General features: G+C 39.2%; 1 protein-coding gene across 1 annotated transcript in view; it reads right to left on the bottom strand.

The window, feature by feature from the left end:
• LOC120104691 overlaps positions 1 to 9,991 on the bottom strand; it is a 35,627-nt gene extending 25,636 nt beyond the window's left edge. The window contains exons 1-3 of the mRNA XM_039116252.1: positions 9,907 to 9,991; positions 8,828 to 8,960; positions 8,547 to 8,691 (exon numbers count right to left, since the gene is read on the bottom strand). Coding sequence (XP_038972180.1) covers positions 8,547 to 8,691; positions 8,828 to 8,960; positions 9,907 to 9,991 — 363 coding nt within the window. The remainder of the gene's footprint in view (positions 1 to 8,546; positions 8,692 to 8,827; positions 8,961 to 9,906) is intronic.
• Positions 9,992 to 12,663: the final 2,672 nt, after the last annotated feature.

Genomic DNA, 12,663 nt, shown 5'->3' with positions numbered 1-12,663 from the left:
AAGAGGTATTGATGGCTTCTCCCCAAAAGTACTTAGAAAGGTTACTTTCACATAACATGGTTCTAGCCATTTCCTCTAGAGTTCTATTTTTCCTTTCCACAACTCCATTTTGTTGTGGTGTCCTAGGTGCAGAAAAGTTATGAGTTATCCCCTTTTTACTACAAAACTCATCAAATAAGTGATTTTCAAATTCGGTTCCATGGTCACTTCTAATAGCTATGACTGAAGTATCTCTAGCATTTGTTACTTCTTTATGAAATTTCTTGAAAACTAAAAATGCTTGATCCTTATGAGCTAAGAACATGACCCACGTGTATCTAGAATAATCATCTATAATAACTAGCCCATATTTATTTCCACCTAGACTTGTGGTTCTAGTTGGTCCGAACAGGTCCATGTGTAGTAGTTCTAGAGGTCTAGAGGTAGAGACACAATTTATAGATTTAAAGGAGTTTCTTGATTGTTTGCCAAATTGACATGCTTCACATATTTTATTCTTTTTAAACTTTAGTTTTGGCAAACCTATCACGGAATCTCTTTTAACTAGTTTTGATATTGTGTCCATGCTTGCATGACCTAACTTACGGTGCCATAACCAACTAGCATCATTATCCTTAGTTTCATTAACAACTAAACATGGGTTATGTTTGGCAAGATCCTCAAGGTCTACAACATACACATTCCCACGTCTTATTCCTTTAAAAACTAAACTATTGTCATTTGAGTTTGTTATGATGCATAGTGATGGTTTGAACATAACATCATAACCTCTATCACACAATTGACTAATGCTTAGTAGATTATGCTTAAGACCAGCAACATATCGAACATTATCAATAAAGGTTGAAGGGGTAATTTGTACTTTACCTATACCAATGATGTGACCTTAGTTATTGTCTCCAAAAGTCATAGCACCTCCCTTCTTAGCTTCAAGGGTAAAGAATTGATCCTTGTCACCCGTCATGTGTCTTGAGCAGCCACTATCCAAGTACCAACAATTTTTGTCGACCTTGGCTGCAAGACACTCCTACACAAGCAAATCATATACATTTAGGTACCCAAGTTTTCTTGGGTCCTTCATGGCTAGTAATGTTGGTTCCTTTTGAAACCCAAATTCTTTTAATTTTTCTTTTACTTTTATCTTTTCTATAATCACATACATTTACTTTATGTCCTAATGTTCTACAACAAAAACAGGTTATTTTCTTAGTTTTACTTTTCCCTGCTTTAACAAAGAAGTTACTAAGGAGTTTTTGCTTATTTTTAGGTTTATACCCTAAACCTACTCTATTGAATACAGCTCGTCGACTATTAAGTATCATCTCTAATTTTTCTGAGCTATATGTAAATTTTTCTACAATAGGCTTGTACTTTTCAAGTTCGAGTGTCAATTTTTGTTTTTCTGTTTTCATATTATTTAATTCTTTTGTGAGACTCTCTTTTAAGATATGTTTATTGTTTTTAAGTTCTACTATTTCTTTGTTCAGCCTTTCGTTATCTTTAGTTAAGGTATTATTCTTTTGAATTAAGATTTGATTGCTTGTCTTAAGTTCTGAATTTTCTTTGATAATAATATCTTTTTCTTTAACTAATGTATCATACTTCCGGAGGTGAGTTTGGTTAGTTAGTTTTAATTCTTTGTTTTTAAGGTTTATTGTCTTGTACTCGTCCATTAATTCATTGAAGGCATCATATAGTTCATCGAAAGTAAAATCTAAATGTGTTGCGGATGTTACCTCATTGTCGTTAGCCATAAAACACAGATTGGCCTTTTCTTCTTGTTCTCCATCCGATGATGATGATGATGTGTCGGAGTCCGATAGGGTGGAGACGAGGACTTTCTTCTTCTTGTACTTGCTCCCCTTCTTCAGCAAAGGACATTCAGCTCTGAAGTGCCCTGGCTTCTTACACTCATAACATCCAATCCCCTCATTTTCCCTTTCCTTACCTTTATCCTTGTGATAGGAACTTGAGGGGCCTCTTCTTTGATGTGAGGACTTCTTCTGGTTGATGAATCTTCTGAATTTCCTTACAAGGAGAGCCTCATCATCATCTCCCTCATTGTCTTCTTCTTCACTGCTACTACTGCAAGATAAGTCTTTGTTAGTAGAAACAGATTTTAATGCTATTACCTTTTTCTTGTGAGAAGACTCTTCTTCGCTGTGTTGTTTCATTGTGAGCTCGTGCGTCATTAGGGATCCAAGAAGTTCCTCAAGTGGAAGCTTGTTCAAGTCTTTGGCTTCTTGGATTGCCGTCACCTTGGCTTCCCATGACCTTGGTAGACAGCGAAGAATCTTCCTGACAAGTTCACTGTTAGTATAATTTTTGCCAAGGCTTTTTAGGCCATTGACAATGTCAGTAAACCTAGTGAACATGCAAGTGATTGTTTCATTAGAATCCATCTTAAATAACTCGTACTTATGAACTAATATATTTATTTTGGATTCTTTGACTTGATTCGTGCCCTCATGGGTCACTTCAAGTCTATCCCAAATCTCTTTGGCAAAATTGCAAGTAGAGACTCTATTGAATTCATTTCTATCTAATGCACAGTAAAGCACATTCATTGCTTTGGCATTGAGTTATGCCTTCCTAAAGTCATTGTCATCCCAATCTTTTTCAAGTTTGGGTACAGTGACACCCTCTACATAGATGGATGGGATGTATGGTCCATTTAATATAATGGTCCACATCTCATAGTCTTGGGCTTGGATAAATATTCTCATCCTAGCCTTCCAATATGAGTAGTCGGATCCATTAAAGAATGGGAGTCTTTGGGTAGACTGGCCCTCAATGTGGGAAGATCCAAATGGGGTTGTCATTTTGATCTTTTACTCTTTGGGTAAAAAGAGTTTAGGCTCTGATACCACTTGTTGCCCAGATAGACAACCCAAGAGGGGGGGTGAATTGGGTTTTACACTAATTTTGCAATTAAAATGTTTGTGGATAACTAATTAATTCTTTTTGCAGGTTAATTAATTAGATGCTGTGAGCAGTGAATGAAAAGAAAGTGCAAATAACAAGACAATCACAAACACAAGGATTTTATAGTGGTTCGGAGCTAACCCTTGCTCCTACGTCCACTCCCCAAGTCTCACTTGGGAATTCACTATAACCCCTCGGATTACAGCCGGTTGTTTTGCAAGCTCACAACCCAACTTGTTGTTTTACGAGATCACAACGAACTCGGTCGGTTTTTCCAGGCTCACCGACTAGAACCACCCCGATTGTTTTCCCGGGATTACAATCGAACCCTTACACGTTGGTTTCAACCTAGGCTCACCAACAAACCTATATACCCTTGATTCAATCCCCTGATTGAATCAAGTAAGAACCAAATGGAAAGAACAAAGACAAACAGAAAAATAGAGCTTCTAAAAAGCAGATATACAGCGATATATATAAGAGAAAAGTTAAGAGCCCTCAAACACGTTTGAGATGAAGTAGAGAAGGGCTTCTTGAACTTTGGGTCTCCTCTTGAATATCTGGATGACTTGGAGGCGAGAGGAGACTTCTTTAATGCTGGGAAGAGTTGGTTGACTGGAGTTAATGGCCCTCTTCCTTCTTTTCCGTTGAAATCAGTTTGCAGATGAAGGATTCTTGTTTTCTTTGAGTGGAATGTTACTTCTCTACTTTGCTACAGTCCTCTGTGGCTATTTAAGCCATTCCCCACGGAAACTAGCCATTAGACTCACTTTACTAGCCGTTCTGCACACTCTGCACATCCTGACAATGTGTCCGTTGGGGTCGGAGTCGACTCGCGCGATCTGGAGTCGACTCGGCTGTAGCGGGAGTCGACTCATGCTTTTCTGGAGTCGGCTCGGCAACTATTCCGAATTTGAATTAAAGTGAGCTTCTCGACTGGGAGTCGACTCGACTTAACCCGGAGTCGACTCGCCAAAACCTAGAGCTGACCTGGCATTTTTAGAGTCGGCTCATCCCATGAAATCCACAGAGCTATTCTTCAACTTGGCCCACTCGAGTCGACTCGGAAATACTGGGAGTCGACTCGACGCTCAGAGCCCGAACTCCCGATCTTCTGTCTTTTGGCTCGTCCAGTCTTGGAGTCGACTCGAACTATTCCGGAGTCGACTCGGCTCTCAGTATCCGAAAAACAGTCTTCTGTCTTTTTGGAGTAGCGCTGCCTTGGAGTCGACTCGAGCTGTCTTGGAGTCGACTCGCGTCTCAGAGACAACAATACTGTCTTCTGTCTTTTTGGGGTCGCGCTGTCTCGGAGTCGACTCGGGCATTGCGGGAGTCGACTCGGATCTCAGTGTCCGAAAACTGCTCTCTGACTTTTGCCTAGTATAACACTGGTAGTCGACTCTAGCTTTCTTTGGAGTCGACCTGCCAACCATCGGAGTCGACTCGCGTTCCTCAGGAGTCGACTCGGCTCTCAGGGTCGAAAATTGCTCTCTGACTTTTTGTCTGTAACTCCCTGGAGTCGACTCATACAGCTCTGGAGTCGACTCGGCTAGCATCGGAGTCGACTCGCGCTCTTCAGGAGTCGACTCGCTGACAGGTTTTGAGTTGTATCTTTCTGCTCGTCTGTCTGTTCTCAGTCGGAGTCGACTCGTAATATTCCGGAGTCGACTCGAGCCTGTGCCAGTGCTTCTAATACGCTTGGAGTCGACTCGTAATATCCCGGAGTCGACTCGAGTCTCAGACTTTGGTTCATCTTGACTTCTTAACTTATCCAAATTGTCTTGAACCAAATCTAGAGACACTTAACCATAAATTTACAAGAATATCACTGAAATACTAGATTGAATTCATTAGTAAACATAAGATATACTCAAATGCTTTGAACTCATCAAAATCAAATAGGGTTATAATCAATCACTCCACAAGAGCCGTAACCAAGCGATCCGGGAGAGTCTCACAGATCACACGTGCGGATAGGGAAGCTACAGAGCCATCTACAGTGTCTCCACAAGGTGAGACACGTGTAGAGCCACCTCCTCCTCCCTCCCCTTCAATACAACTTGCAAAGTTTGCGGGGAGACCGGTTACAACGGGGAGAAGGATCCATTTCGAGTTCTTGGATCAAGAAGGGTTCCGTTTGGGGGAATGGATCCGAAGGCAAGGATGGGAGTATCTTTGCTCCCTAGATGTGGTGATATACCCGAGACTAGTTCGTGAGTTCTATGCCTTTCTCAAAACTGGGATGGGAGGGCTTATATCGGAAGTTCGAGGAGTTAGGGTTCGAGTTTTCGAAGAGAGTTTGAGTGAGTTGCTTCATCTCCCCTGCGAAGGAGCAACTCCAGAAAAGCCAGAAAATAAATTGAGAGCCTTGCAGTTAATTCTTCAGAATGAAGACTTCGACTACTCGGAGAATGTTATAGCAAGCTCTCTTTCTGCAGAAATGAGGTTGTTGCACAACTTCATTGGTCGGATTCTGTTTCCGAAGAGCGGGAGATTTGATCTCATTTCAGAGCGAGACCTAGTTGTGATGGAGCATATTATTCAGGGTATTCCCCTGAATCTCCCGGCCATGATACTGAGGCAGATGAGGAAGGTGATTTGCAACTCCAGAGTCTCCCTGCCTTATGGTATGATACTCGCCTTGATCTTCCGACAGCACGATATTTGTAGAGGGAGAGATCTCCAGGCATCTACTATTCACTGACACATACACTGCACGAACCCTTATTCGCATGGGTTACGAGAAGGTGAACGGGCAGTGGGTACGTACTGGAGCTGGGATTCAGGGTGATGCACCAGAGATTGGAGACCCCATCCCTGAGGATGAGGAGCATATGGATCATCCTACTGCACCTTCAGAGGCTGGACCTTCGTCATCTGTTCCTGCGGGAGACACATATGAGTTTTGGAGTAGGATGACTGAGCTTATGTCAGCTCAGGCGAGGACTATCACTGATGGGCTGACGAGCAGACTAGATATCATGACTGCTGAGATCAGTGATCTTAGAGAGCAGATAGGAGCTCTATGGAGAGAGAGAGGTTCATGGACCATCTGTGCCACAGGCAGCTGAGTCAGAGATTTCGGCACAGAGTCATCCAGCTCACCGAGCTCCACGCCAGACTCAGTCCCATCAGGCTCGACCTCCCCTCGCCACTTACGCTAGGAGGATGAGGACTAGATCACAGCCATTAGATACCCCCTAGGCTGATATTAGCATTATGATTAGAGCCTAGGATATGTATCTAGTTCTCATATGTATTTTGTGTTGATCATGTACTTTGAACTTTGATTGAGGAACATTGTATTTATTTTTGTTTTGGCATTATTGTACTAAAATGTTTCTTTTTGATCAATGAAGTTTAAATGTTTGTTAATTATTGTGTCTATTCCCATGCACCTATTTGATGATAACAAGAAGGGGGAGAAGTAAGGAAAGAGAAATAAGTTGAGCAAAGAAAGAGAAATAAGTTGTCAAACAAGTTGAAAATTATAATAGGAAAGCATATACATTTAAGGGGGAGCAATTTGTAACAATGAAAATGATCAAATCTAAAATTTATATTGAATTTCAGAATTTGGCACATAGAATTTCAGAATTTGGCACATACCTTTCACACCTCGATACATAATCTGAAACTCATGCTTTATCTCAAATTTTTGAAGTTTCATCTTTAATGAAATATAAAAGAAAGGGGGAGTAATTCAAAAGGTCAAATTGAAAACATTTGGATGAAATAGGGGGAGACTTCACTCTCAAATTTGAAAAGCTGAAATTCAGCAACTTGAGCCCTTTTAAAACTAATTTTAAGATAAGTATCAATAGGCTCATACTCTATATTTTGTAATCATCAAAAAGGGGGAGATTGAGGATGATAGTGGTATTTTGATGATTAATACAACAATCAAGAGTATGTTACAAGTTAATTCGATACTTCATTTATGAGTCTGTTACTCTCAGTATATTCGTATAATAAGATAAAGATGCATTTCATTGTTTATATGGATGAATCTAACCTTGAGTTGCAGCAAAGTGTGGATTGAGTCGACCCCAAGGTTGATTGGGTCGACCCCGGCACATCAAGAAAGCATCTGGCACACTTCTGCAAAAATGGCACGGATGAACAGTAGTTGGGTCGACCCAAGGAAAGCATGAGTCGACCCAAACCTCAAGCCTCTCAAGCCTCAAGAAAGCAGTTCTCTGGAAACACTGAGAGGGTCGACCCAAGAGGAAGTTGAGTCGACCCAAACTTGAGTCGACCCAAACACTGAGAGGGTCGACCCAAAGGCAATGACATTCAAAATAGGTTCTCTGGAAACCCTGAGAGGGTCGACCCAAGTGAAAGTTGAGTCGACCCAACTGAACCTTGAGTCGACCCAAAAAGATGTTGAGTCGACCCAAGTGAAGAAAGGCTGAATTGCAAGGTTCTGTGGTTCTGAGAGGGTCGACCCAAGGAAAGATTGAGTCGACCCAAATGAAAGTTGGGTCGACCCCAGTAGTGGATGCTATATGATAGAACAATTTAAAATAGTTGTAAAGAGTTTGAAAAAAACTTACGAATTCAGCTCTACGCCTAGCATAACTCATCGAGCCTAAAGTATGAGGAACAATCTGAGAGGCTCGTGCAGCTCTACCAATGTTGAAATATATCTTTCCAAAAAAGAATAAACAATATAATATATTTAATGTATAAATTTGTAATCTATATTATTAGTAAATACAATCTAAGGTATTGAAAAAATATACACAACCTGAGCTTTCTCTGAAAACCAGTAGTGGACAAGCTCCCTCCATTGATGAGGGATTACATCAGGAGGACAAACACGAGCCACCTCCTCTTCAGTCATGCCCACATGCTTCCAGTCCGCATTTAGTTTCGCCTTATATTCTTTCCATTTGCGGTTAACGGACTTCAACACCCAATCATGGCTATTTGCAGGAAGGATAAACTTTTTCTACACCAAAGTCAAGAATGTTATAACAATGATAAATCAAAAAATAAAATTATGATAGTAAGCAAATTCAGTTCTTTACCTCAATAACTTTAAGAAGCTCAACCTTATACGAAGGAAGCATTTCATTTCATTTCGTATAGTTGAGCGGACACAACTGACCCTTCCGTGCAACCGATCCTAGAAAAGTCGATAAAATGCTTGCAGCCCTCTTGATAGGCTGCCCCAGTTCATTGCATTGAACGACGATCTTCTCATCCTCACGTAGACTCCACACGTCCTGTGCTCGAGTGGGTCCTCGTGTCCTCCTCACTCTTCCCAGTCCATCTATAAAAATAAAATAAAATATCCATGGATTGTAAGAAAAATTAATATAAAAAATGTAAATCAAATTACCCTAGATGTGCACGTCATCCATGTCTGGACAATCAGCAGGTGGCACGTGCTCAGACTGAGACTCATGCTGATGGGGCTCGTCGGGCTGCTGAGACCGTGGAGACTGATCGGAAGAAGATCCCACGGATGTGTGCTGAAACTCAACATCTCTGAATCGTTTTCCTCGCAGCATGTTGTTACTTAGTATGCACAAAAAGAAGCAATATTAGTTAAATAATAAATAAAATCTAAATAAATTGCTAATTAATTCAATGTATAGAAGTAATTTCTATACATTAAGCAAATGTATAGAAATGTCAGAAATGCTTAGAACATGCCACCATTCTCCAACTGATGAACAAATAGCCCACGATTTCCTAATGCTCAGCACAGAACACATCTCAAAGGCAAGTTCCAGTTCCTCTTTGTTTGATTCTCCACTGTTAATAGCTTTTTAATCAACAACAGCCTCCCAATATCTCTAAGCTTCTTCAGAATTGCACTCCTCCAAGTAGCATAAAAAATAGGAGGAACAGATCCCTCCGCAGTGGGGAAAAAAAAAAGAATCAGAGAAACCTTTCACAAGAAAGATCCCATATCCAAGTCACCCTATCTATGCCCTCATTCAGAAGCACATGCTGTTGGATGCTAACCAAATCAGCAGCCTCATCTTGCTCCTCCTCAACTTGTAGAAGCTTTAGGAAATCAACTGGTTACAGGATTATTCTTAAGCACTGAAAATGAAGGCATATCATTACAAGCTTTTGCTTTCAGAACATGGTTCCAAAACACTTAAATGGTTTCTAAGAGCTCTCAATTTTAAAGTAAGTATTTATAGAATTTTAAAAGTTACATAGTTTCTATAAGAAACAGTTATAAGTTTATAAACTATCAAATTAATGAAGAAATAAGAGAATTATACAACATATTCTATGTTATGTGGATTGCATTATGTTAGATTTAATCTTATGTATCTAATTATGCACTTAGTTTCTATTCCAGCGTTAAATCAACAATAAAAGAATTAAAAAATTAAATAGTGATTTAGATGTTTGAGAGAATATTTGTACAGCTAAACATATTATGGCTTCCTAGTGTTTAAACCTTCATGCTTCAATCGAGTTCTGCTTTGGTGTTTAAGTGGCTGTTGTTGACAAATTTGATTGAGTAAATGATCAAGTTGCAGTGGCATGCTAATGTTTCAAGTCAGTCGTTCCTAAGATGAACGATCACTTTATTTATTTGTTGGCTGCTATAAGTCCACATTTCCTTTTGTTGATGAATTCATCTCATGAGTAGTCGTCAAGTTCATGGAACTGTAAAAGTTGAAGTAATCTTTGAAGTTCCTCTTTCCAATTCTTGTATTCATACTTTATAGGAATAGATTCATTTATCTACATAAACAAATAATGTATATTGTAAACAAACTGACAGCCTTACTCTTCTATACAAACTCTAACAATTTCTGATTCCATTCATAATCAAAGAAAATAGATTTTAGACAATTAACTAATAATATCTTGTACCATCAAGCTCAACAAGCTGAATTTATGTATGCAATGGTTAAGTTAAAATTTGATAGTAAAAGAAAGAATGAAAAAAAATATCATTATTAAAGAGGCCAACGGTAACACTTCAGAAGTTACACATATTACCCTTGGTCAACCCACAAGCCAGCAATGCGTCAACCATTGCAGTATATGCAGTTCTATCAATAACAAGATCAGGCAATGATTTCATCTCCACCACAATCTTCAGAACTAAAACCAGGTGTTTGTTGTTTCCTAAACCCTAAAGCACTTATCAAACACATGGGATACGCACCAAATGCGATGCCTATCAGGATTTTTGAGTCAGTGAACTGTTACACTCTGCTAAAAGTGAATCTAACACCACTCTTTGCAAATCCAAGCTCAAAAAAGAGGAGTCTAGGCATGGAAAAGGAAAGGAATGGAGGGCAAATAGAGAGAAGAAGGTACAAGAAATCTAGTCTAGAAATACTACTAGTCTACCATCCAATATCCTTTTGCTTTCTCATCTGCTGCTCAGCGCTCTCTCTTCCATTGTTCATTGTTTTGCCTAACCTCAATAACAGGAAAATGTGTATGAGGATCAAGACGGAGAGTATGAGGATCACTTACCTCAGACGACGGCGATGTCGACGGCGACGGAGTAGCTAGGGCTCGCTTGGGATGGAGGTGAGCTGTCGGCGCGCAGCTAGGGCATCGACCGGCAGAGGATGAGGAGACGGGGCCGGAAGAGAGTTAAAGACAAGAAGAAAACAAAGAGGAGGAGGAGGAGAAGGAGTAGGAGGCTTACCTCAGATGACGGCAAGGTCGACGGCGGCGGAGAAGCGGAATCTTCGATCGCCGATCGAGGCTAGGGATGGAGGTGAGATTAGTTTGAGGAGGAGGAGGAGGAAGCTTACCTCAGCCGAGGGCGAGGTCAACGGCAGCGGGGAAGTCGGTGCGCAAGTAGGGTATCCACCGATAGAAAATGAACTCGAGAGGGGGCCGAGCGAGCGGTCGGAGGTTTTATGTTTTTTAACGACGCTTATAAACGTCGTCTTTTGTAAAAGTTTTAACGACGCTTAATAGCGTCGTTGTTTTTAAGATTTTCCGATGCTAAGTTAAAGCGTCGGCAAAGCTTGGCGCTGAGCCAAACTTTACCGACGCTTTTCCCTAGCGTCGGAAAAAGTGAGTCGGCAAAACCCACATTTGTTGTAGTGGATATACACAAGGAAGAGTTCATTCTCTGTGATACATCAACTTGATTAGCACCAACCAAATGTCCCAATGACCATGTTCCATCCACGTCGAGGTCACACGTTTTGCCATTTCGTCCACACATGCCGATAAGATATTCACCCTTTTTTCTCTTAAGGTTCTCTTCAACATCTGCTGAAGTTGATGGGAAAGAAAAAGAACGCCGAGCAAATTCGTGCGAGGAAAGCTTTTGCAGCGCAGCATCTCCAAGTTTTTAGGATGACTAATTTTGATAAAGCCTAAAATTTAGGGATCATAAATTCCTTAAGGGGCTATTTGGTTGGCGGAAATCTAATATTAAAAAATAAATCCTATATCATATTGTCAAGTTTGGTATGAAAAGTTGATGAAAAGATATAATAAAATAAATGATGCGTCTCATATCTATTTTTCTATTTTCCTATGCTAGATTACCGGGTGGAGGCAATTTAATATTAATATATTGATTAATAATATGTACAAAATAATAATATATTAATATATTTATTAATAAATATTATTTTTTTAATAAATAATTAATAAATATTTATTAATTATCAATAAATCTAAAATAAGATTTATTAATAATTAATAATTTTTAATATCAAAATATACCAAAATTTATTTATAATAAGAAGTATATTTTCTAATATAAATTTTATTTAAAAATATTTATTGACTCTGTAAGTACGTTTTGATATTCGAAATAAACAACATTGATCGTGTTCATGTAAATGTGTCATAAATAGCCAACAAATAGACTTACTTATTATTTAAATAATTTATTCAAAGGTATCGTTGAAAATTCAACAATATTTTCGTATAAGATTATCTTTAGCCAAACATAATTATTTTTTTCCGATGCTATTTTTTCTAGTAATTTTTTTACCAACCAAATATGGTAAAATTTGTTTTCTCCACAATCAATTTTTTAGATAGAAAATTCCTATGAATCGTTAGATTATCTCATAATCTAACATATCCCAGCCAAACGAATCCTAAGCTTCCAAGCATATGAGATGATCTTAAAAGTGGACTCTCTATCTCAGTCTTTATTGATAGTTGTTAGGAAATAATTTACACCTAGCCAAAGAAGTGTCTGGATACTTGAATAACCTGTTCTCTGGATATAGAATAACCTGTTCTCTGGATATAGACACCAAAGAGGGAACAATCATTGAGATAGAAAACTATCCTAAGCACATACTCCTAGAAGATTGGGATATCTTATTCCATCTAAAGAGTGATATCACATCCAACTCCTTTAGTAATTATATGGTCCCATGCTTTCTCTATCATCCCGTCGTTACCATCTTCCTAGCACAAAGTATTCAAGGATTACTCATTAAAATAGCCTGAGAAGACCATTTTTTTTTTTATGCTAAGGCGAAGAAGGCCTTTTTAGCCAGATGGTATCTTTTGACAAGTTTAATTTTGAAAATACAATAGAGAAGGGAGTGGTTGAAAAAAGGGATTGGGTTAGCCAATCAACACAAATAGTCCCTTACTTTTAGGAATCACTCTTTTCGAGGATGACTTGATTTATCCCTAAAAATTATGGATTAGTCATGTCACAAAGGAAACCAATCTCTACGTAAAACTCTCTCTTTTGGGGACGTGCCTCCAATTCCAGCTCTAGGAGGGGGGTCTACACATGGTATCATATCC

This window comes from Phoenix dactylifera, unplaced genomic scaffold (assembly GCF_009389715.1).
Source record: "Phoenix dactylifera cultivar Barhee BC4 unplaced genomic scaffold, palm_55x_up_171113_PBpolish2nd_filt_p 000076F, whole genome shotgun sequence".
NCBI classification, from domain to species: Eukaryota; Viridiplantae; Streptophyta; class Magnoliopsida; order Arecales; family Arecaceae; genus Phoenix; species Phoenix dactylifera.
The sequence above is the reverse complement of the archived record's forward strand: the minus strand, read 5'-3'. Positions and strand labels throughout refer to the sequence as shown.